The 25,926-nt window shown below is 47.4% G+C and overlaps 1 protein-coding gene across 1 annotated transcript in view; it reads right to left on the bottom strand.

Moving 5' to 3' along the window:
• The window catches only part of LOC116828228 (butyrophilin-like protein 9), a 100,447-nt gene extending 93,949 nt beyond the window's left edge, over positions 1 to 6,498 (bottom strand). Inside the window, 3 exon segments of the mRNA XM_075070512.1 lie at positions 2,906 to 3,190; positions 4,874 to 5,221; positions 6,429 to 6,498. Coding sequence (XP_074926613.1) covers positions 2,906 to 3,190; positions 4,874 to 5,221; positions 6,429 to 6,498 — 703 coding nt within the window.
• Positions 6,499 to 25,926: the final 19,428 nt, after the last annotated feature.

Consider the following 25,926-nt stretch of genomic DNA (forward strand, 5'->3'; position numbering starts at 1 on the left):
CGTTGGAGTCTCCCCTTTAACCAGTTCCTTATCCACCTTACAATTTTCATATTGATCCCCATCTTTTCCAATTTAACTAATAATTCCCCATATGGAACCGTGTCAAATGCCTTACTGAAATCGAGGTAAATTAGATCTACTGCGTTTCCTTTGTCTAGAAAATCTGTTACCTTCTCAAAGAAGGAGATCAGGTTGGTTTGGCATGATCTACCTTTTGTAAAACCATGTTGTATTTTGTCCCAATTATCACTGACTTCAATGTCATTAACTACTTTCTCCTTCAAATTTTTTTCCAAGACCTTACATACTACAGATGTCTAACAGTGAATGAATGAATGAATCAGTAAACTCAGGGGTTGTGCCGTAAGACTGGAAAATTGCTAACATAGTTCCTATTTTCAAGAAAGGGAAAAAAAGTAATCCGAGTAACTATAGGCCTGTTAGTTTGACATGAGACTATAAGAAAGACTAGAGGTTGGAGAATTATGGTTTGAAGCTTTCAGTTGACAAATGACAGTTCTTCAGAATCTCAGTGAAATATGTGGGTCACATCGTGTCCCAAGACGAGATAAATACTGATCCCGATAAAATAGAAGCACTCACTATATGGCCATGTCCAAGTAACTACAGAGAATTCAAGACCTTTCTTGGGTTTAGTGACTACAACCACAGATTTGTGAAAAAATTATGCTACAATTGTAAGCCCCTGAATGATCTTACTAGGGGATACCAGTCCAGCAAGAACAAGAACAAGAATGAAGGGAGGTCCCCAAAGCCTCTTATGCAGAGACACTATGGCCCCTTAGAACCATTTGAGCCACGATGAGATGAGAGATATGAAACAGCTTTTTGAGAAATCGTTACTTGCCTAACTCATGCTCTGGTCCTAGTCTTTGCTGACCTAAGCAAACCATTTATCCTGCATACTGATGCCAGTTTGGAGGGTCTGGGAGCAGTACTATACCAGGAGGTGGAAGGCAAATGTAAACCTATAGCCTTTGCCAGCCGAGGACTGTCTGATAGTGAAACCCACTATCCCACCCACAAGCTGGAGTTCTTGGCCTTGAATGGGCCATCACTGAGACATTTTGAGACTACTTATATGGTGCTCAGTTCCAGGTATGGACAGACAACAACCCACTGATTTATGTGTTAACAAGTGCTAAGCTGGATGTTACAGGGCAAAGGTGGGTGGCCGCTTTAGCTAGCTATTAAGCTGTCATGGGATAAAAGGGAAGGTCCTTTAATGGACTGAGAACTGGTTAAAAGACAGGGAATAAAGGGTAGGAATTAATGGTAAATTCTCAGAATGGAGGGGGATAACTAGTGATGTTTCCCAAGGGTGAGTCCTCAGACCAATTCTATTCAATAATGATCTGGAGAAAGGGGTAAACAGTGAGGTGGCAAAGTTTGCAGATGATACTAAACTGCTCAAGATAGTTAAGACCAAAGCAGATTGTGAAGAACTTCAAAAAGATCTCACAAAACTAAGTGATTGGGCAACAAAATGGCAAATGAAATTTAATGTGGATAAATGTAAAGTAATGCACATTGGAAAAAATAACCTCAACTATACATACAATATGATGGGGGTTAATTCAGCTACAAGTCAGGAAAAAGACCTTGGAGTTATCGTGGATAGTTCTCTGAAGATGTCCACGCAGTGTGCAGAGGCAGTCAAAAAAGCAAACAGGATGTTGGGAATCATTAAAAAGAGGACAGGGAATCAGAGAATATTTTATTGCCCTTATATAAATCCATGGTACGCCCACATTTCGAATACTGCATACAGATGTGGTCTCCTCATCTCAACACTGGCTGAGTATCACTACAAATGCTGATGGAGGAGACGCATTGCTCCCCAAGTTTGTACCAGTCTCCTTTAGGAGTCTGTCTCTGTGGGACTTGCTGAACGGAGCTCTCAGTAGGAAACAGGGGTGCTGGAGGCTAGGGGTCAAATCTAAGGAGATGGTAAAGCCAGGTGGTTTTCAATGCAGGGCGAGGGGAGGAGTAAGACCCCTAGAGGCCCTGTCGCAATGAAAGGTCCTCCCAGAGACTATTCTAAAACTGGGGCTATTGCACTGGTTCTAGATCTGTGACAGCATGTTGTTAGGGTGAATCCACCTTATCAAGCCCTCCATGTCAGTCTGTAGTACCAAGCTGTCACCATCATTATTTACCTCTCCACCAATGTTTGGGTCATCTGCAAATTTTACCAGCAACAATTTAATATTTTTTCCAGCTCATTGATAAAGCTATTGAATAGCATTGGCCCAGAACAGGTCCCTGTGGGACACTACTAGAAATCTCTCTATTGGAGGATGATTCCCCATTACAATTAGTGTGAGAGCTATCAGTTAGCCAGTTTTTAATCCATTTAATGCGGGCTACATTGATTTTGATATTATTATAGACATTTCATGCAGCACTAAGTCAAACCCCTTTCAGAGTCTGACATCTGGTCTACACTATAGAGTTAGGTTGGCTTAAATATATTTCAGTGGACGTGAAACTCCAGTGTAGACACCATCTCCCAGAGAGGTGAATTTACTACAACCATGGAAGAACCCCTTCTGTACCTGTAGCAAGTGTTTAAACCACAGTGTTGCTCCTGTAGCATTTCTAGTGTAGACACATCCTGAATCTCTTGGGTCAGCCAAGTTACCTTTATCAGCTTAATGGGTCATCTCCTCAGCCCATTTCACAAGACTCAGCCCAGCTTCTGACAGGCAATTTATCCAGATCACAGAAACCTCCATCACTAATGGACTCACAAATCAGATTAGAAGGACATTTCCTGTCTCAGTACCAGAGACAGGTCTTAGCCAAGTGCAATTTCCAAGTGACCCAGCCCCCCATACCTCCCCCACTCCCATGGTGACCCCTTCTGCACGTGGAGTCTCACCTGAGAGGTGAATAGCCGATTGTCGCTCAACCTCCAGCAGGCCATTCTGCACTATGCAGCTGATGTCTCCATTCTCTTCCCCTTCTGTGACAGTGACGTGACTCACAACATTATACAGGTTCTCCATGTCCTGAGTCATGTTGGTCACAATCTCCAATGCCAGGTTCTGCCAGTTCTTTCCAACCCACTGGAGTTTGGGTTTGGGGAACCAGCCTGCGGTTCTACAGGCCAGCCCGACCCCCTGACCCCGGGGACCCAGCACATCAATGAACACTGGAGCCACAGCTGCAGGGAGAGAAAGAGAGTGTGTATCAGGAAATCGTGTCTTTGGTAGCACCATGTGATTCCTCACCTTCCGCTGGGCATAAGGAGCTGTGACTGCAAAACTCCATTCCCTTATACGCGAAGCCTCCCTGGAACCTCTCATCCTTACAACTCAGGAAATTAAATAATATAATCTTGCATTTCCATATAGCACTGAGCCCTGGAATCTCACTGAGGAATGTGCAGGGTGAAACTGCTACACAGAGATCTCTGCACCTGCTGCTGAAATGCAGCCACTTCTGGGATGGAGCCCAGGAGCTGTCAGGATCACTGCACTTCAGTACAGAGCAGGAAGTGAGGGATGGTGACCCCGCCTACATTTTTGATCCCACTCCACCTGTGCCACCCTTCTACATATTGGCCCTCAGGTGTCCTTCTCCCGCACTGGTAACAGTGCCCCAGGCCAAGCCACCCTCGTGCTTGGATTTCCCTCTCCCTGTGCTGCACTCAACCACCCTCCTCTCATTTAAATCTCTCCCTAAAAGCAGATGTGTCCTGCAGAGCCTTTGAACTAGGAGCCTCCAAAGATGGGAGATGATTTAAAACAACGTCAATGCTTTGCATTATCATAGGAGGGCCCCTCACTTGGGGCCTGATGTTTCTGAACTGTATTGTCTGGGGTTACATTACTCAGTGAGCTCAATGGGCAGAGACCCTCCCTTCCACTGCCCTTGTGCAGTACTGAACGCAGGATCAGTGTCCCCAGGGAATAACAAACAATATCCCAGCCCTAGGAAACTGCAGAGGGTGTTTTAAGGGAGACCAAATGTACTTGTGATCTCACCTGGGATTTGGGCAGAACATCAGGGTAAAGGTCCCACTCCCTCAAACAGAACCATAATGAGCATGAGAGCTAAGGACTGTAGCTTTACATCTCATTGAAAAGAGGTTGTTTAATGCAACACTGACCCTGCTAGCACCACAGTGGAGTCAGCGCTGAGTGTAAGGGGAGAGCGCCCCCTACTGAGTCTTGCACACAGCTCCCTGCAGCACAGGACCCTGCTGCTGTGCTGGACTTAGTACAGGGACACCTGCCTTGCCAAAACATAGGCACTCACAAGAAGTACTAGGCATGAGATATTTATATAAATACTTTGCAGAAGGCTGGTACAGATACACCCCAATCTAACACAAGATAAGATGGCTTGACAGAACAATGAATAGAGATGTTCTGTCTGAAATATCAGGAACTAGGGGAGGTAACAAAGAGATGTCATGAAATACGTAAGGTGGTATGTAAGTTGTTTATCCTAGTTGTTTGCCTCAGTCTGTAAAAGCTGGGGTAACTCACCTTAACCCTTTGTGTGGCCGAGAGGACAGCAGGGACTCCCACTGCTGACTGAGCCACTCCTGGCCACTGGGCACTCATGTGTTAATGTACCTGTAACCACGGACACAGGGCACTAGGGCTGTGCCTTGCGGGCAATAAATCTGTCCAAGTGCCTTTGTCAACAAACTATTCTGGTGGTTATTCTTTGAGTAACATCAAGTCTGCTGAATTAGCAGGCTGCACTATCTGCTAGTACTGATGACACTGGAGTTCCAAGAATGGAAACATTGAGCAGCTGGAACAGCTCCAGCAGCCTGGACATTGTTACTGAGGAAACATTTCCTCCTTGCACACCCCATAGTGCTCCGTCTCACCTGCAACCTGTAACTCAGTGATGGCTTCCAGGTTCCACTGTAGATTCCTCACAAAGCAATGGTACTTCCCAGTGTCTGCCACTTGGAGCCGTTTCAACTTCAATGAGATGTTCCCGCTGCTAAACTCCTGCAGGAATAGCTCCGTCCGGGTCTGGTAACCCTCCCCCAGCAGGTCCTGAGTACCCTCATGCATATACTCATGAACCAGGATAAATCCTGGTACAGCTTTCCTCCACTGCACGTCCATGCTGGGCAGCCCAGCCTCGGGTGAGAGCTGGCAGGGTAACACCACATCCTGGCCAACTACCCCCACCACAGGGTGCAGGGAGCCAGCCAGGGAGAACTCCTCTGAAATAGAAAACCCCAGGAACACAGTGAGTGACAAGAAAAGGGTGGGGGACATCTCTGAGACCCGCCCCAACCCTACAGACACAGTGAGTGAAGAGGAGGGGGCATCACTGAGCTAATCAAAATTTCCTCAGTGGTGCAAAGCTCATAGCAGAAGGTTCTCGAGGCTGAGTCATGTGTAGCTCAACTGACTTACTCAGTCTGGACACAGGGCAGTGCAGCCATACCACCAATCCTGTCCTACAGTCCCCTGGAAACTCTACCAAAGGTGCCTGTCTTGCAACCTTCCTACACTCTGTTGGCAAAGGGTGGCCCCATCTGGAAGCCACCTGCCAGGTCACAGCACTCCAATCAGCCCCATGGCACCCAGTTAGGAGCTCTTTCCACTACAAGCAACTTCTTTGATGAATCAGTTTCAGATCCATGTAGACCCACAATGGCTGCTGAGGGGCCATCTCAGGAGACTTCTGCCTGGCCTGAGAGTATTGAGTCTGATGGATCTTTGGGCCGATGCACATCCCTGCCATGGATTCAATAGAGCCAAAACAGAAACTCACTCAGATGGGGATTCACCGTTTTGTGGTTGGTGTCTGGCGGAAAGTACACATCTGAGGATGATTTATGTTTGCACAATAGTTATGTCTGAAGGGTCTCCAGGCTCGTCCATCCCACCGTGGGGCATGTAGAGCAATAACTACTAAGCTGCAGCACCTGACACTCAGTGTGTGGCGAATGGTGGGGAGGCATAAGGGGCAGATTTTCAAAGCCACCAAGGAGATTTTCATGAGCTCCTTTTCATCCTAATGGGAATTGGGACCTCCATCCCTCAGGCAGCTGGGAAGATCTCAACCTTGCAGGCCACGAGAATCCAGGCTCCCAGTGGGGCAGGTCTAGCAGCGTGGTGCCTTTGGCAGGACAGGAAGGGATCAGGGTCGGAGGATCTGGAAGCCTCTCTCAAGGGCAGAGGGAACTGTGTGACTTGCTGCAAGATCCAATGATCCTGGCACCCAGAGCTAGGACATGCCCTAGTCACCTTAACATCCCCACCCCACAGCCTCCTGGTCCTTACCCTTTTACACTGCAGGATGAGGAGGCCCCAGTGGGGGGGGGGGGTGTCATTGGCCTCTGATGCCCCTACCCCAGCCCTGGAGGGGGCAGTGTACATGGGGGACAGGGAGGGAAATAATTGGGATTCAAACATTTTTACCAGAGAGAGAACACGGCATCAGGAGGAGGATCCCCAGGCTGCATACACAGAGCCACCACCATGTCGCCATGGGAACACCCCAGGCAGGGACCTGTAAGGAGAGAGCAGGGATGGTTAACACTCCCCAGACTGCATGAGGGGCCGGCAGTGCAGGGATCCACTCTGCTCCCAGGCAGAGCAGCTCTCCAGGGACAGGAGAGGATTTCACCCCTCCCAGGCTGCCCTGCCACCTGCCCAGGCCTGGCACTAGGAATTTCCATCCCCGGGACATGCCAGGTATCCACCCCCATTTCCTCCCCTTGTCGATTCTCTGACCGGCCACTGGTGCAGGTGTTCCCCCCACACACACATTCCAGTGCAAGGTGAGCCTGCAGCAGAGCAGGGCCACTTGTGAGGTAACCCCAATGGTAGCCACACTGCTGTCCCCCTTGCAGAAGGGGCCTGGTTCTGTGCTTGCCTCCACCTGGGACAGCACAGCAGATGTGTGACTCGGGGCTCTCCACAGCTAACTGCATGAGGCCCTACACCATGAGCTAAAGAGCCAGGCTGTGCAGTTGGGGCTGTTACAGACTCACATGCTGTGTGGATCAGGCCCAGGTGGGCCTATCTCACACCCTGGCCACTGGATGACATCTGGGCACCTTCCTACAGGTCAGCCTGCCCGAAAGTCACCCTCCTCTGTAAGCGATGCTGCCAAGTGACATGGATGGGGCTGGCAGTGGCTATCGCAGACATCAGGGGGCACTCTTAGATACCTACTCCTCCTCCCTTGACGTCAATGGGAGACCATCATATCAGTAGAAATTACAGTAAGAAATATGATGGGGATCAGGAGGGATCGACTCAGCTCTGCTCAGAGCCTCAAGCATCCTATCCCCAGTTCTCTGGTATGTGTACACAGGGTCAGACTGGATAGACACAATGGGTTCTTCTGGCCTTAGCATCTGTCGATCTATTTTTGTTTCAGTTCCAGCTCCTTCAAAGCCTGTCCGTATATGTGTGGTGCATTGAAAATTGCATTAGAATTGTAAACTGTCACTGTAAATGCTCTGGGGGTATTCCTGGTTCTGCTGGCAGGGGAGAGCCCTGTATGGAAGAGTGTGATCTGGGTCCAGCAGCAGGCAGTTGTACAGAGAGCAGCCTAGAGCAAGACAGGGTGACCTGGGCCTCTCAGTTTTAGGGAACAGCCTGCTTTGTCTCTCTCTGATTTGGTCCTTGTGTGTTATCGTTCTGGACTCTAAGCATTAAAGTCATGTTCCGCTGCAATCTTCCAGCCAGAGGATTTATGTTTATATCCAACTCCTCTGTGTGTGCTGGGAGCATAACAATGGACACCCTCCCCACAAAGAGACCTCCCTTCTGAGCCCATCCAAGGTCACTTGGGAATGACATGATGTTCCTGAGGGCAGGGTTAAAACCTAAGCATTATAAGCCCCATTATAGGAGTTGGGGGTGCAGGGTCCTGGCTTTACTTACCACAGCTACCAGGAAGCGGCCGTCAGGTCCTTGTGGCCGCTTGGCACACAGGCGTCCAGAGAGACTCGGTCTGTACACTGCCCTCATGCCTGCAGGCACCTCCCCATAGCACCCATTGGTCACAATGCCCAGCCAGGGGGAGCTGCAGAGCTAGCACTAAGGGCAGGGGCTACAGGGACATGGCAGCTGCTTCCGGGAGCTGCGCGGAGCCAGGGAAGGTGGAGAACCTGCCTTAGCTCCGGGCCCCCACTCTGCTGTTGACCAGACTTTTAACAGCCAGGTTGTCAGTGCTGACCAGAGCCACTATGGTCTCTTTTCGATCAGGGGTTCCAGTAAAAAACTGGACGCCTGGTAACCCTAGGTCTGGGGACCAGAGTTCTGAGAGGGGAACTGCCTCATGCAGCTCAGTATGAGTTTTCCTGCCAGTTCCGCTGCTCTGCAGGTCCTACCAACCCCACTCAGCAGGGTCTGTGTGTGTAACAGGGGCGAAGAACCTTGGGGATCCAGCCCCCCCCCACTCCCAGTACTGCTGTAATGATCTTGGGGTTCATTAAACAACAAATGAGTGAACAAGAAAGGAATAAAACTTTGTTAAAAACAAACTAGAGTGTGTCTATGGTGAACTACTGGGCATAGCTATTATGCTTATAAGAAGCACACAGGATTTTTTTTTTTAGTAGAAAAGTCAATACCTCCATATGTTTTTGTGTTTTTGTTTTATAGGCAGGCCAGGTTTTAATGGCTTTTACCTTTCAAGGGTTTAGGGGAAATTATTCCACTTTTTTTTTTCCTGTGCTAAGCTTTACATTTATTTACAGGTAATAGCTGAGAAGCATTATTACCATATGACTTTAAAGATGTTTTTTTTAAAAAAATCATATATATTATATATTGTTATGGGGTATTTATTAACATTTATATTTGTTGGACAGTTATAATTTGAGCTTTTTGGTATTAGGTAGTTTGTTTGCTGACCAGGTATATTTTTTATTGGCAGCTTTTTTGTGCTGCCATTTATGGACAATTTTTTTCTTTTTTTATTAATTAGACAATTTGCATTAACATAGATGCTTTCTGGCTTGCTTTTGGTTTCCAAGCCATTAGCAGCTCAGAGACTCTGTCTTAAAAGGGACACAATTAACTTTCAACACAGTTCTGCTTACTTTTTACTTTTAACTCCTGCTTCCAAAACACACACAGATCTGAAAAAGAAAACTCAACCTATTGTGGCTCCTTTTGGAGCCCTAATAGGATTTTAATTAAGTAGTATGTTTTGTTTGCATTTTTTTTTTTTACTCCTTCTACAATATAAACTGCACATGGCCTGGGAAAAATGCACATTTTTTTCATAGTTTAACTTTATAACATTATATTAGCCATATTATTTTTTACACAAGGTGTAACTGGGTTTTTTTGTGCTTACAGAGTTTTTATGTACCCTCATCAAAGTGACAGTCTGATTACACCTTAAGAGCCACCTTAAGGCTCAGTGTTTTTAACCTTGCTTCTTTATGCACCTTACCCTGGCTGTTGCTTTAGAGAGGCTATGTCTTTTTTTTTTTAACTATAATTTTTATTTATTATTTTGTTATTAAAAACAAATTTAGAATTTCTTCCCATTCTTCTGGGTTTGATTGACCTGGTGCAGCCATGACTTTGGTTTTAAAAAGATATTGAATGTTATAAAGCATTAAGGTACTTTAAGGGTTAAATGCTAAATACCAAAGCCAAACAACACTAGTTACCTGTGTCTGGCTAACAGTGTCTGTTAGTTCTGCAACTTTGAATGAAAGATTCAAATGGACTTTAGTGTTATTATTTAAAAACAAAACAAAACAAAATATTTTAAATGTACAAAACAGAGGTTTACAAACCAGGAGTGTTGATTTAGGGTCTTAAAACCTTACATATTTACACAATATATTTACACACACATTTTTTAAAAATATTTTTACATGGTTTTTATTTTTACACAGCTGTACATAGATTACATTTATATATATTTGAGGGCAGTTAAGTTTCAACAGAAACCCCTTACGGTTTTTCAGCGAATTTGACTAAATTGTTTATAGTCAAATGATTTAAATTGATTGTTTTTTTGCCTGGCTTATTTACAGACATTCCTTTGGAAAAGGACCAATTTTTCCTTCAGAATGACTACAGAAAAACCAAGAATTTTTTAATAACACTTTTATAAACGTTTACAAAGTTTAATTGCTTAATTCCCTCCAGACTTTGCAGAGTTAACTTCTCTCTCTCTTTCCTTAAATCACTTGTTTATTTCTCAAAATGACACCTTCATTAGTTCAGATATCACCATTCCAAGTATTGTATCACAAATCTGAATTTCCCATGCCTGTACTTACTCGTTTTCATACTCCTGCAGCTATGCCCCTCAGGGCTCCCAACCTGTTTTTTTTTTTTTTTTCTTTCTTGCCTTTATTTGTTTGGGCCCAATCCTGCTTTCCTCACTGAGCTATCCCTTCCCATGGACACAGACTTTGTTCCACTAACCATTTACCAAGGCAGGTGGGCTCCTTAATTAGCTCCCACCCCTCCTGGTCCCTTTTCTTAAACATTTTTTCTTAAAGTTATGAAATCACAACATTTCACACTTTTATATTCTTTAGAGTGAGGTCTTAGAGATATCTACTTCTTATTTGCCCACTCTTGTGCTAGGACTTACACAACACAAAAAGTTTATACCCACTAAAAACTCTGCCTCACAGAGCAGGATGGGGGAACGCTAAGCTCCCTACCTTTTGAGCTCTATCCTGCTATGACTGAGGGCATAGTCACCTATAATTTTTTCCCCTGACAGAAGGATAGGAGCAAGGACTCTAATTCTTCCCCTATTGCCCGACACTTCTACGACTGGGGCGTGCACATCTGAATGATTGATCACTTCATATATATGGTATACTTCTCAGTAATATTTTCAGCAATCACGGTACATATTTCCCCTTTTTGCAATTCTCCCTCAAAAATGTTATGCTTATAAGAAGCACACGGGAAAAGGCAATATACTGCATTTATTGAAGATACAACAATTAGCGTATGCATTTAATTATACACACACACACACACACTGTTCTGCCAGTCGATGTTATAATTACTAGAGTCTGAATCAATCTAGTGGCCAGCTAGATTGATCACGAGGAGGCAGGAGCGGGGTTTTATCAGTTGCTACATGATGCTCCATGGAAGTCTTGGCAGAATGGACACAAAGTTTTATGGCAACGTGCCCTGTTTATATGGTAATTTTTTTAAATTGGGACCAATGAATTTTGCACTGTTATGCTGTAATTAATTGTTGTTAGATGAGTGCTTGTTTTTTTATTTTTTTTATTTTTTATTTTGTTTTTTATTAATTTGTTAAGGAGATATTTTATGTTGGTTTTGATTACAGCTGTTTTGTGTTTTATTGATAAGTGCTTGTCCTATTTTTAGAATTGTTAATTTGCCCTTTTTATACATTTTACATTATTTAGATAATTGGGGCGTGCTGCAGCCTTTTGGTGCCCTTGCATTTGTTTTGGGGAGTTTTTTAGAACATTTGGTTCAGTGATGGCTTATATATATATGTGTGTATATATATATATATACACACATACTAACATACACATTTTTTATTTACATACAAAACGGAACTGATTTACACAGAACACTTTGACCAGGAACATTACATTGCAATGCAAAAGGAAAACAATTATTGCATTCCTTTACCTATTTTAAAATGCCAAACCTACAACAAAGTGGTAACTCTAAAAGGTCTGTTATTGCCTTGAAATCAAGTCAGATACAAAATTTTACAAAATACAAACAAAATTCTGCTACTACATAGCTACACTGTGTTCTTCACCCTCCTGCCAGGCACAGCTCAACATTTCTGTGTTCATAACAATGTCCCTTATGAGGGAGCCTCTCTACATTATAATCTAGTACAAACGTATCTCTACAACTGACACCTAGGTGCTGAGAGAAGTAGTGAGGGTGAGGGGGGAAAATCCTTGTTAATTCCCCCACCCTGCTGGGGATGAGAGGATGCCATGTGCTGGGCAGTCTCTCTAGGAGGGGAAGGCAGGACCCAGACACTGCCACTCCAGTGGGTGAGGGCAGGTCTATGGGGGGCATGACAGGGAGAGCCTAGGACAAGGCACTGCCTTAATCCAGCACCACCCTCAGCAGAGCTCCCAGCCCCAGTTGGCCCTGTAAGGAGGAACTGGAGTTTGACCCCCCCGCCGAATGCTGTCTAGTATCATTGCACTTCCGGCCCAGCCCCAGAGCAAAGAGTGAGCGTAGGTTTCTGAGCCATTTTATTATCTATCTGCCCTTGTGCAAAGTGGGGCTCTGAGACAACCACAGAGCTGAGGCCTGGCATTCTGGGAGGCTGATGAAAATGTTTTTGTTGTTGTTTTTTTTTAAGGAAAATTTTGTTTTCATTCAAAAGTTTGCCTGAAATCATCCAATATTCTGACAAAATGACTCAAAACAAAGCAATAATGGTTTCAAATAGATTGGAAATTCAATTAAGATCAAATGGAATCAGAATGATTTTTTTTTTTCAAGTTCACTTCTTAGTTTTTTCCTTCATAAATGCCAAAAAAAAAAAGATTCCATTAGACTGGACTGGAACATTTTTTATTCTGAATCATTTTAATGACAATTTTCAAATTAAATGAAATATTTTGTTGAAAATGTTCCTATACTTTTGAAAACCACTTTTCATTACAAACGTTATTCATTAAACATTCTTGACCAGCTCTAGTTTCCAGGTTCTTTACAGGGCTCTTGTTCAGCCTAATAAAACAGGGTAAAATACTGAAAAGGCACCTAAGCCCCATTGGCTTTCAATAGGATTTAAGGACCAGATCCAGAAATGGACACAGCTAGATTAAGAGCTAACTGCTCTGAGAGCACTTACCAGTTCAAATCCTCAACTAAATAGAGTTGGAGTCAGGTGAGAGATGTGGACGTGTGACCAGAATACCAAAGAGTCCTTGGCTGGAGCAATCAATCTCCTGGGCTGTGAGAGAACCAGGATTGATTTCCTGTCTCTGGTTTTGGGCAGGGATTTGACCCCAGGTCTTGCACCCAGGTGAGTCCCATAGTAACAGGTTGCAGAGTGAATCTATCCTATTGGAGCTGGTCCCTGGGCTATTGGCTGTAATGCAGGGGGAGGGGTTTATCTCTCTGACTCTGTACAAGGAAGGGCTGACTGGGTTTAGGTGCCTAACTCCAGGCGAGGTTTTACTGCTCAGAATCCCAACTGGAGGGAGGCACCTTCCTCCAGCCAGTCAGTCAAGCACTCAAGGCTTAGATCAATGGGAGTGCGGTGCCTGAATCCCTTTGTGTATCTGGAATCTAAGCCCTGCCCCATTTCCTCTGCATTTCACTGGCTGGCTTAGGCAGCTGCCTGCTCACTGTGCTGGCTTCCAAGGGGCCCTTTGGTAGTTGCCCAGTTCTACCTAGACATTGCACAAGGAGCCTGGGTGCCAACTCAGGGCTGTGAAGTCCCCTAGGCAGCAGAGCACCTGGGAGTCAGGCCCTACAACCCCGTGACTCCAGCCCTAAACTCCTAAATCACCTGAGTGGTTATGAAGTAGTTAACCACCAGCCAACATAGTCGGATCCCCCTCGTCCACTCGCCACCTTCCTGCAGATGAACAGTGTGAGCTCCAGACATACAATAGAAACCAACACACAGCAACACCCAGGACAGCTCTTAAATCCCCAGAGCTTCCCAACTTCTGATCAGGAAATCCAGCTCTCCCCAGACGAGCGTTGTCCAGACAGGGCCCTATTGGTCTCTCTGCAATTGCCTGGTGCTAGAGAGTGTGTTAACAGCACTAACCACTCAGGGTGAAATCCTGGCCATACTGAAATCATTGAGCGTGTCCCCATTGGTCTCTCCAGGACTCAAGACTCAGTGAAGACACAGGTGCCACCACAATAACAACACTAGAGTGACTCCTGGGGTCACCGTGGCCAGCAGACACAATACTGACCACGGGCGTCCTTTTCCACACCAACAACAAAACCATGTTCAGCACAGTGCTCGTCACACCAGGCTAGTTACTGCTGTTGTGTATGATTTGCAATATGGTGTTAACGAGGAACCCCAGACAGGGGTCAGTGTCCCGCTGCGTCAGGTGCTGTGTAGACATGTAACAATGACAGTCCCTGCCCCAGAGTACTCACCATCTGACTCTAAATGTCAGACAGGACAGAGCCTGAGGGTGAAACAGACAAACTCCTCGGTGGTGAGGGGCTGGGAGGACAAGGTAATAAGACAGAAGAGGGAGCGTAGCAGGGAAGCAGAGTCCCAGCTGGCCGCTAGCCTAACCAGCATCAGGTGGCAGTGCTCAATAGGCCCCATGGCAGAAGTAGCCTCCAAAGGGAGATTTCGAGGAGGGTAAGATGGTGGCTTTGTGAACTTTGGCAGGGAGCTGTTCCCGTGCATGGCGGCAGCGTGGGAGAAAGTGTGGAGGTGCTCAAGGGACAGGCCAACATTCAAGGATGCCATTGTTGGCAGAGCATGAGCTGATGACTTGATGAACTACTAGGTCTGACAATTAATACATTATCTAACACCACACATTCTTCCAGCACAGACATGGCCTGTATGTTCAGTGTCCTGTGCTGGATTAACTCATATTCCAACACAATGTAATGTCCCATGGAGATGAGGTTTGAAAGGGTCTGAGCCCAGCTAGGATCAGCTACACCTGATTGCCAGACTGAGCTCTTTGGGGCGCAGATGGTCTCTCACGGTCTGTATGTGTCACCTGGCACAAGGGGGCCCTGATCCCAGCTGGGGCCTCTAGGTGCTACTGTCATACACATAATTACAACAACCAGGGAGGCACCTTCCATTTAGATCTCTGAACAAAATAATCGCCGCCCTGCCCCCCGCCCCACTTCTGGCCTGGCAGCCCCCACTCCTACGGGCATCTGTAAGGAAGGGCTGTGAGGCCCTTTTGAAGAGGCACCAATTCACCTGTGCGCCCCATCACACCCTCCAGGGAAAGGACACAAAGAACCCCAAATGGCCACACTGTGCAGTGAGGGGGTAACAGGCTGAGCAGTGACTCACACCCTTCATCGAGGTTTGCCCAGAACTGATGGAAGGAAGGAACAGGCCATGGCAGGGGGGACGTGCTCCCAGGGGGCAGGAGTGTGAGCAGCCCCTAAAAGTGAAGGAACAGCGATAATAACAGGGAGGGACCTACCTTAAGGATTCAGCATGTTCCAGAAGATGCCATGCAGCGAGCCAGGGGTCCCGGTGCCACACAGAGAGCCCAAGGAACTGAATAGATGTTCTGGGAGAGACGGGGAACTAAGTCCCGGAGCTGTGTGTGAACTCTGACCAAGGGAAAGTGAAAGCACCAGGGCACCTGTTACACATTAACCTGTCAGAGGTATTATCTGGCCAGGATCCAGGGCAGATATTCGGTTACCTGTGGAGACATGGTGAGCAGCAAGGAATTTATATGCCACTGGGGTTCCCATTCATCCTCCCATCACTTGGGAGGCCCATGGCAGCTAAGCACTGAACCTGCTCCTCACTCTTATCCCATCCTCTTTCCTCACCACCAAGCTGCCTTTTGTGTCTCAGCCTGTGCAGCACTGTGGGGGCATTAGCAGGATGGGGGATGCACATAAAACAGCAGCCCAGGGGTCCAATGCAATGCAAGTGGCTTCATTGTGGGCGGGAGGCAGAGGATAGAACAGCCCCAATGATTTCTAAGGAGAAGCTGTTGTGATGGTGGGGACAAGTGCTTTTACTAGGGGTTATCAGTAGGGTTTGAACTTAAGATCTGCTATGGCATAGCACAGGCCTCTGGCACTTGAGCTCAGTTAGCACTTCTTATCTGCAGCCATTGAACCTAAGCCCTATAGAGCAAAATACTTGGGTTACTATCACCTGGCTAAAGGAAGGAGTTGCCAGCTTCCTGCCTGTGGCCATCCCAGAAACCTAATTCTTATTCTCATAAGTATAGGAGCCCAGCTGGGCTAGTGAGAGTTACACCTGGGACCTGATCCAGCTCATCTTGTGACAGCCTGTTTAGAACTCGCTGGCTGGGCCATTCTCAGCGTTTGTTGTGATCCAGACACACTCTGCTCCAAGCAAATGGGAGTGTTGGCCCAGTGACCAGCTCACTGCTGGGAAGGGAGGCTGGGTGAGGATAAAACATCTGAACCATTCAGTTGGGTTCTTGCAGGAACTTGCCTGTCTCTGAGACTCAGCCAGCAAGAGCACTGGGATCTCCATGGCTCTGGGCAGCACACATCCTGGACAGTGAGCATCCCACCGGGCCCATGTACACCTTCTCCTATTCACATTTGTCCCAGAACAATTCAAGGTTCCTCCCAAGTGTCCTGGGAATCACAGCATCCTTCCAGTCGAAAGGGAAAAGCCCCACAGCCTGTCTGGCCAATGCATTAACCCCTAAAAGGTTGTAGGGGCCTCATACAGGATAAAGGGCAGGATGGAAGATGACAGATTCCTATAATGAGGATGTAAACATGATGCACTCTGGGGCAGGTGGAGATGTTTTTTTCCTAAGGAAAACTGAGATGAATTTCCATTGAAACTTTCAACAAGAAAATTGTAACTTTTTATTAAAAAACTGAACACCTGAAAAGAGGGGGGAAACTTTTCAGCTGTAAACTTCCAAACAATACAAAATTTGGAGGGCTGTGTGTGTGTGTGTGTGTGTGTGTGTGTGTGTGTGTGTAGGAGAGTTGTTTTTGTAATGAACACTTGAAAATGTCCAAGGAAAGCAGACACTTTACTCTCTCTCTCTCTCTCATTTAAAATCAAAATATATTCTATCAAAAAAGGTCTTGATGTAAAATTTTCAGCTGACCCTGATCATAAGTTGGGAAGCTCTGAGGGTTTAAGTAAACCACATTAAACACCTGTGTGGTGCTCTTATTCAGAATTAAAATCAACTTAATTTGATTTAGCTCTATCCAAGTGCTCCAATCACCCTCAGCCTCTGGAAATGGTTCAGGCACAAAATCTGGGCATTTTGGTCTGAGTCTTCCCGCTCCTGGGGCTCCCTGCTGCATGTCTCCCTCTTTCCTGCTGTCATCTGCCATTTTCCTTCCCTGCTAGTGGCTGATCCCAGAGCTGTCCCAGAGTTACAGGACTGTGGGTCTCCTGCTTGGTGGGATGGCCCAAGCAGGCAGAGTGCCTGGAATGATGATGCAGACACAGCTCAGTAACAGTAGCACAGGTGTTCCTTGCTGGGTGAGGGGACAGAGGCAGCTCCCCTCCTCCTGCGGCTGACTTCAAAACCACTTTCACTTTCCCTAGGCAGAGAAGGAAGCACTCTCTCCCCTCCCTATCCTTTCAGTGTTACTTCCTTACTGGAGGGGGCCGTCCCCTCTGGGAGCAACAACACCCTTTAGGAGCTGTCTGTGAATGTGCCAGGTACACAAATCCAGCCTGCAAAGTAATTCAGATGCAGTATTTTGGTGATTCACACCATAATTGGCAGATTATCAGAGCATTTAAGTACAAAACCTGTTTTAAAATGGGCTCTTCACTTTGTGAATCACATAAACCCAGACTTCTCTGATTACTTACATTATAGTAGCACCTAGAACCCCAGTCACAGACCAGGACCTCATTGTGCTAGGTGCTGTACAAACTCAGAACATAAAAACACCCACTCACCAGGTAGATCAGCAGCAGTATTTGAACACTTAGGTGTCAGATGCCCAATTTAGGCCCTTTTTAATCCAGGCCAACTAATGGAGAAAGACATGACAAACACCTTCACAATGGGTTACACAAGTATTCACTTGTCAGCAGTAGAATATTGGTGATCAGGAATCGTGGCTTCTACTCCAGCTCTGGGAGAGAAGGGTGACTTACAGTGGTTAGAAATAGGCTAATTCAAACTGGGTTAGTCACTCTGAAAGGTGGTGTGGCGTACCAGTCACTCAGAGTGGGGTTTGTTATCTTAGAGACCTGGGTACCTCTGTCTCTATTTTAGCCATGCCACATTTGTTGTCATCATATTAAAATTTGGCAGCTTCAGACTGGCATGCAAATTTAAAGTTATAATTGGAAAGTACTTTTTAAAAACAAATATGCCACATGTTAAACTAGAACTAGTTTTCTTGGAATTCCTATTACAGAAGACATGATCTATACAGGTGTGGACCATATCTCTGACTGGATCTTTTTGCTAGGGAAGTATATAGAAATGTGAGACATTTCCAAGGGGGAACAAATAACCAACATACCTATTTTTCAACAGTTTATCATAAACTTTCCAGAACTACATATTGTACAATCAATAAACCGAACATTCCATCTCTGACAAAAGATTATAACCCAGATTTTGTTTAATTAAAACTCACTTAAATACTAAGATATTCACCCTTTTTTCCACTGTCAAAAACACAAATGTCTTTAAAACAACCCTAGCTATGGTGCAACTATCACTGTACTTAATTTAGAATGTATCAGAGGGGTAGCGGTGTTAGTCTGGATCTGTAAAAAGCGACAAAGAGTCCGGTGGCACCTTATAGACTAACAGACGTATTGGAGCATAAGCTTTCGTGGGTGAATACCCACTTCGTCTTCAACTATGGTGTGCTGGTGCCTGGAGCCGCCCCTACATATTGTGTCTCTGATGTTTTCCCTCATTCCCACTCCCGTCACATCCAGGCTCTTCTCCTCTTTGGACAAAATAGCTTGGGGTCATTGGGCTTCCAAGCAGGTATTAGATTGGTCATTTTCACCCAGGCTTTTGGGCTGGGGGCAGCAGGGAGGAAGGACGATCTTGTGGCAAGGGCAGCGGACTGGTGCTCAAAATCCCAGGCTTCATTCGCTGACCCAGCTGTAGACTCCCATGTGCCCTGAGGTCAGTTATTGAGTCTCTTTCTGTGTCTCATCTGTGAAATGAGAATGAAGTTCCCTAGCTCTCAGGTGTGTGTGAGGATAAAACTGTGAGAGACTCCGATTAATGACTGTGAGAGGCTCCAAAACTCCAGTGACAGGGGATGTAGAAGGAGAGGGACAGCAATGATAGGAAGAACTGTTTTATCTCCAGGCTTCTCTATAGACAGAGAAATTTACCAGTAAAATTAAACCACTCTAGCCTTGCTGGTGTAACTCTTCCAGGGACACTCAATCTATGAATGAACATGACAAAGGCTCTGATTCCACAGTTAGGAAGGGACCATTGTGATCACATAGTCTGACCTCCAATACAACACAGGCCAGAGAACTGCCCCAAAATAATTCCTGTTTGAACTAGACCAGTGAAGTCAGTGAGTCTTTCCATAGAAACCAAAGGGCTACGGATCAGCCCCTTTCTGAGTAGTATTGTCTGAGCTACAAGCAGGGATTGGTTGCCATCCAAGGGTGACAGCAGCTCAGCCTGACCCACAGCCCTGGGAGTCACTCTGAGCTATAGCTGCCAGACTGGTATGATCTAAAAGTGACAGATTTTTCAAAGTAAAAGTTTTTTGTCAAACATTTTCACTTTTTTCCAAAGTTTCCATTTTAAAATAAATAAATAAATAAATAAATAAATAAATAAAACTATTTTGGGGGTTTTGTAAAAACCAAACTGGAAAATTAAAAGAAAAAATGAAAATGTACATTTAAAACCCCCACTTTTTCAGATAATTTTTTGTATAGTTTTCCGGTTTTGGTTTTGCCTTCCTCCTTTTTTACCATTTTGCCACCATAAGAAGGGAAAAAATTGGGAAACAATATTTTTCACATAAGGTTTTTAAATATTTTTTTTTATTAATTGCAGCAAATATTTACCACTTTTCACTCTGTTGTTTTCTGAGCACTGCTTATAACAGGGAGTCTCACACTGTGCTCCTCTGACTCTCACCTGAACATCTGAGCTTCCCCAAAACATCTCCTGTCCAGTTACTCTGCTGAGTTGACTCCATCCCAGTGGTGAGATGTGCCCAGCCACCATCCCAGGACAATCCAGTTCTGCATCAATTACTCTGCAAAGTTGCTCTGCAAAACTGCTCTGCCTTGTGCTCCTGACAGATTTCCCTTGAGGACCTCAATTGTTTGGCTTCCTACAGAGACGTTAACATCTGTTCACAAGACTTTTTTTCTTTCCTACATGTTTCTCTGATCTTTTGCCCTGGTTCCCTCACTTGCTTAGTCACACTGATTCCAGCTCCCCACCTGCTCAGAGGTAACATCTGGATGCTCTTTCTCAACTGCCCTGTGTTCTTCCCCATCCGGCAGTGACCTGGTACCTATCTCTCAGCAGGGACAGCAGACTCCTCAGGAACTCAGAATGGGGAATGGGGGCAGTCAGTGCAGGGCGTGCAAAAGTGGCTGGAGCTGGGTTTCGAGGATATGGCGGGCGGAGACTAAGCAGGTGGGGAAGCCAGTGCACTCTCATGATTACTGTTCTCTGGGGGTGAAATTCAGCCCTGTGTAGAGGGTCCCATATGAGGCCCAGGCCACATTTATTTCCTTCTTAAGTCAAGTGACATTTCACCCTGGCCCAGTTGTGCCTTTAGCCAGGGAACTGTTTCGGTCCCCAGGCAGTAAGATGGGATGGGATGTTTCCTCAGTGATATGTTTAGACTCAAACAAGGCCCCTCCAGTTCTCAATCTTGCAGCCTTAAATAGAGACACTGTGGCCAGGGTGGGGAAGGGGGATGGCGTGGGGCAGGAAATGGGAAACAAAGACAAATATCAAACCTGAGAAGGGGACAGAGCAGGTCAGAGAGAGGCTGCAGCGTTTCTGCTTTCTGAGCCCTGCAGACCCCAGAGGCCTGGGGGCAGGGAAAGGGGCTGGCTGGAGCATCCAACCCTGGGGAGCAGAGGGCAGCAGATTGGAGCAGAGAGACCAGAGCTTCCCTTCTGCTGAAGTCAGACAGGGCAGAGGGGGCAGGTGGGAGCAGAGAGCGACTGAGGATTGTCCCTTCTCAACCCCATCCAGGAGCGGAAGCTGCTGGGTTATTTCCATCCTGATCTACTCCTGCCATCACCTCCATGATCCTGTCTCTGTACCTCTTGCTTCCCAGTGAGTATCTGGGAATCCTACACTAATTCGTACCAAATTGGAAGGAAAAGAACCCAGAACAGCCCCTGGCCCAGACTGTTGGAAAATCTTGTTTAGTGGGAGAGCAAGGGGAACCAGTGTAAATACTGAGTGTGAGAGTTACTGGGCCAGATCCCCAGTTGGTGTAAATCAGTGTCGCTCCATTGGAAACAAAGCTGGAATACACTATTTGAGGATCTGGTCCTCTAGACAGTTGAAGGGAAAGTTGGTCCCAGCTCAGGCAAGGTCTCTGTGCTCAAGGAACCTGCCAAGCCTCAGATCTAATGTCCTGCCTGGTTTGCTTCTTCATCAAAACACAAATCAGGATTTTTTTTCCTTTTAAAGGCAGTTTTTGACCCTGAAGCAGGACCTCAGATAAATGGGAGATTTTATCTCCAGCACTAACCATACGGCATCTTTCTGTTCCCAGCGCTGAGTCCCAGCAGCCAGGAAATCTGCTCAGCTCCCGGTGAGTCTGTCTGTCTGTCTGCCCCCAATCTACTCATGGCATTTACCCCTCCCTCTCCAGTTGTCCAGCCACCACCCCTTGGGATTCTCTCTGCCCAGTGTGGTGCCAACAGCAGTGGCATGGGAAGGCGAATGGGCTGTGCAGGATCTGAGCAGAGTTCCGGCTGGCCCTTCCCTGTCCTGCTGTGTCTCAGCTCCGCTCTGACCCAGGACCACTGTGACATGGGGGTCAGAGAGTCACATCCATGCCGGCCCACCCCTGGGGCACTGGCCCTGGGGAGGAGAGAATGTCCTGGCTCTGACTCCAAGTGATTTACTTTCCCACTCACTGGCTCCCAACTCCTCATGGTCACAGGTCTCTCCACTGGAGCACACCCCCCACATGGACTCAGCCTCCAGCTCTTTCTTAATATCAGCAGCACCGTTAATAGTCAGCCCTGGGAGGGCAGGTGGCAATCAAATAGGTATGGCCAGAAAGGAACATATATAACCCAGGCTGAGCTCCCCTATGACCTGTGACAGGGAACCACACCCAGTGACCCTGTGCCCAGCCCAGCAGGGGCTGGCGGAGCTGTTTCTTTACTGGCTGCGTGTGGAAGGCACTAGCAGGGGGCACAACTGAGGTGGGGAAGGTGGTGGGTAGATATTGACTTAGCCACTGGGAGCAGCAATTCCTCTGCGAGTTTAGAGCTGGGTCCCATCTCCCTGGCAATTCCCGGGAAAGGGGGATCCACTCCCTGCTGCTGCTCCAGGACTTTGCCTTATCCTGGGCCCAGAATTGCTCCCGGTTTCCCCTGTGCCAGCTGGGGCCTTGGGGGTGGGAGGAACACAAGGATGGGGAGGATTTTAGAGAAGACTCCAGAGAGCTTAAGGACTAGACACAGCTCCTTGGCAGTCAGCTGCCGAGCTCCTTGGGATAGCGACTGTGCTGCAATGCATGGACCAAGGCCGCAGGCTACACAGCCCTCAGTGGCCAGAGGCCGGCCTCACTGAGGGGTCACTTCACTCCTGGCCATACTGCTTTATCTGGGTCAGCGAGATGCCAGACAGTGGGAAACAAGCCCAGCTGAGCCTCCAGGCTCTTCCATAACCCAAACGATCCCAGAGAATAAAGCTTCTGGTCCCCAGAGAGAGCTTGTTCCCCAGTCTGCCCAGCTGGGCTGGAATCAGAGCCTCCATCTGAGATGTGGCACAGAATCACCCACCATTTACCTCCTGCCCCAATGACAGCGCTGCACGCCACCAACACCCCACTGATAGCTCCGAACCATTCCCCTTCCCAGGCGCACTCCCCGCCCCCATTCTCTACCTGAGCTCGATATCTGCCCAGCCAGGGGACTCCGTGAGGTTCCAATGCTCCGTGTTCTCCCGGTTCCTGGCCACTCGCATTATCTTCTGCAAGGATGGGGAGGAGATTTCATCCCAGAGGGGCACAAAGAGGAAGCCCACCTACGACTATGACCATGTGGTGTCTGGAGTCAGCCCTGGGAATTACACCTGTGGGTATGAGATCAAGGACTATGACAACCGGGTGACCAGATCCCAGCTCAGCCCTGCCCAGCGCCTCATTGTAACTGGTAAGGCGTATGTATGTTTGCGTGTAAGCGTGTGTTAGGCTATATCCCAGCTCAGCCCTGCCCAGTAACTCCTCATCACACAAAATGGGGGGGGGGGGGAAGAATGGCAGAGCGAGAACAATAATCAAATAATAAACCTCTGAAAATCCAAATGATGAATTTCATCAAAATCTGAAACAAAAATTTCTAACAAAATATCTATATTCAAAATTTCACATAGGGAGCCCTGCCCCCAATTTTCACCCATCTCATCTCAGACAGTCCAACCCTGAGAGATAGGAGATGGGGACATTATAGAAATGTTGAGCTGGAAGAGACCACAAGATGTCATCAAGTCCAGCCCCCTGCACTGAAGCAGGATCCAGTAAATCTGGACCATCCCTGACAGGAGTTTGTCCAATCTGTTTTATAAACTTCCAATGACAGGGATTCCACAACCTTCCCTGGAAGCCTGTTCCAGAACTTCACCAGCCCTATGGTTAGAAAGCTGTTCCTACTGTCTAATCTAATCCTCCCTTGCTGTAGATTAAGCCCATTACTCCTTGTTCTACCTTCAGTGGGACTGAGAACAACTGATCATTGTCCTCTTTATAACAATCCTGAACATATTTGGCAACTATCAGGTTCCAGGTTATCAGGTTCCCCCTCGGGCGTCTTTTCTCAAGACTAAACATGCCCAGTGCTTTTAACCTTTCCTCCTAGGTCAGGTTCTCTAAAATTCTTTAGTCATTTTGTTGCTTTTCTTTGGACTCTCTTCAATTTGTCCACAACTTTCCTAAAGTGTCACACCCAGAACTGGACCCTGTACTCCAGCTGAGGTGTCATCAGTGCTGAGCTCAGCGGGACAATGACCTCCCATGTCTTACATACAACATTAGCCCATTTCACAATTGCCTCACACTGCTGACTCAGATTCAGTTTGTGACCCACTCTAACTCCAGACCCCTTTCAGCAGCACGAACACTGGCCAGGTATTGCCCATGATGTAGTTGCGCTAGGGCAGCATATAGGCCTGGAGTGGGGCCATGCTCTGCTCTGATCTCTTGTGTATTTATTGCCTAGGTGATGACTCCAGCAGCGGCGGTGTCGGGGGTTCCCCCCTACAAGGTAAATGCTTCTGAAATGTTTCTTTATTTGAGGGACTTTATTTAGGGAAAGGTGGGTCCTGGGCTGAGGAGCCCCCAATCCGAATGTGATCGCCGTGGTGATGGATATTGAGGAACCACACAATGACATAACAGGGTGACAGGCTTGTCCAATGTGGCACATTCTCCATGTGGCTCTCTCAGGCTTTAACAAGCATTGCTGAGCTGGGCAACATCTTTGCAGGGAGGGAAAATGGCTCTTTCAAAGAGAGAGTCCCAAATCCTTCTGATGGGCAAGACTTTCATCTGGAGTTCACGGGCCCACTCTGTTAAACTGGCAGTCAATGAATTGTTTCCTCCCTCTCCACTCACTGTAGTTGGTGTTGTTCTGAAAGGAGGCACAAGAGGTATCATCATGCTCCATGCTCCAGTCTTAGAACAGAGGTGTCACAAACAGCATGTGGGCAAACCCCTTGTTCAGGAATCTCAGTCCAGCACCGGAGCCTGGTTCCCAGGGAACAACCATGCCCCAGGAAGTGACTTTGGCAGAGACCAAACCTGACTCTTTGCCTCAGCTTCCCCAAAGCATTTGCATCAGCAAACCAACCCATCCTGTCATAAGAGCAGTTGGTGCCAAGGCCTCATGCTGCCCTCTGCCTAGGGCAGGGTCACCCCCGTGATGAACTGTCAGCCACACTGGAGAGGAGTGGTAGGGTCTGGGCTGCTGCGTCTGTCGCTGACTCTTGTGAGGTCTTTGCACAGAATCCTGTTGCAGTCTGAGCAAACTGGGGCAAGAGTGACCCTGTGATGGGGGAAAAGGAGGAGCCTCCCCAACAATCTCCATCTTTTAGGCCTCCCATCAGGGGAACATGCCCCCCTGCAGCATGATCCCCCCTTAGATCTAGGCCTCTGAGAGCTCACACAGGGTCCCTGTTACAGAGCTGCTTCTCTGTGTCTAGTGCTAGCACTGCAGTCCCAGACGCTGCTTTGCACACGGCCTTCACCATGTCACTTTCCATGTTGCAGGGCCAGACAAGTTGTCCATCGTCACCTGGGCCACTCGCTGCACCCTGGTTTTTCTCCTCCTGGTGTCTGCGCTCGTCATGACCTTCATGCTGGAGAAATAGGACCTGCTCCAGCCTGCAGGGCTAGAGGATACCCATGGGGGGAGTGTGAGCATTTTGCAGGGGGAGGCGACGAGGGATCCCTACTGACCAACTGTGAGCAGGAGGGAGAGTGAGGAAGGGGCAGGGGAGATACCAGTGACCAGCTCTGACTGAGTGTTGGGGAGACACCATTGGTCACTGCTGCAGAATAGGCCCCTGTGGGAACAGTTTTTGCCCAGGTAACTCCTCCAGCCTCTTTCAGTTCCTCTTCCTTCCCCAATCAGGGACGTTGTCACTGACTAAGGTTGCCAACTTTCTATTGGCTGAAAACCAGACCCTTGAGGCCTTGCCTCTGCCCACCGCTTCCCCCAAGGCCCTGCCCCTTCGCTGCCTCTTCCCAGGCCCTGTTCTATGCTTGCTTCTTTCCCACCTCCCCCTCCCCATCACTCGCTGTCCTCCCCCCAATTCCTCCTCTCTGGATCATCTCCTGCCCTGCTGGGTTCCCTCTGCTCCAGGGCTGGGACGGGAGCTGCTGAAGCCTGACGCAGAGCCTCTCTGCAGGTAGGAGGCTGCCCTGGCTAAGCAGTGACTGGTGTGGGTTGATGACCTGGCACCTCGCCCCCTCTCCCAGTAACTAGACCTTCATGGTCCGGTCAGTACACCTGGCTGGACACTGATAGATCCCCTTTTTGACCGGACATTCTGGAGAATCTGGACCAGGCACCTGGCAT

This window comes from Chelonoidis abingdonii, chromosome 11, assembly GCF_003597395.2.
Source record: "Chelonoidis abingdonii isolate Lonesome George chromosome 11, CheloAbing_2.0, whole genome shotgun sequence".
Classification (NCBI taxonomy): domain Eukaryota; kingdom Metazoa; phylum Chordata; order Testudines; family Testudinidae; genus Chelonoidis; species Chelonoidis abingdonii.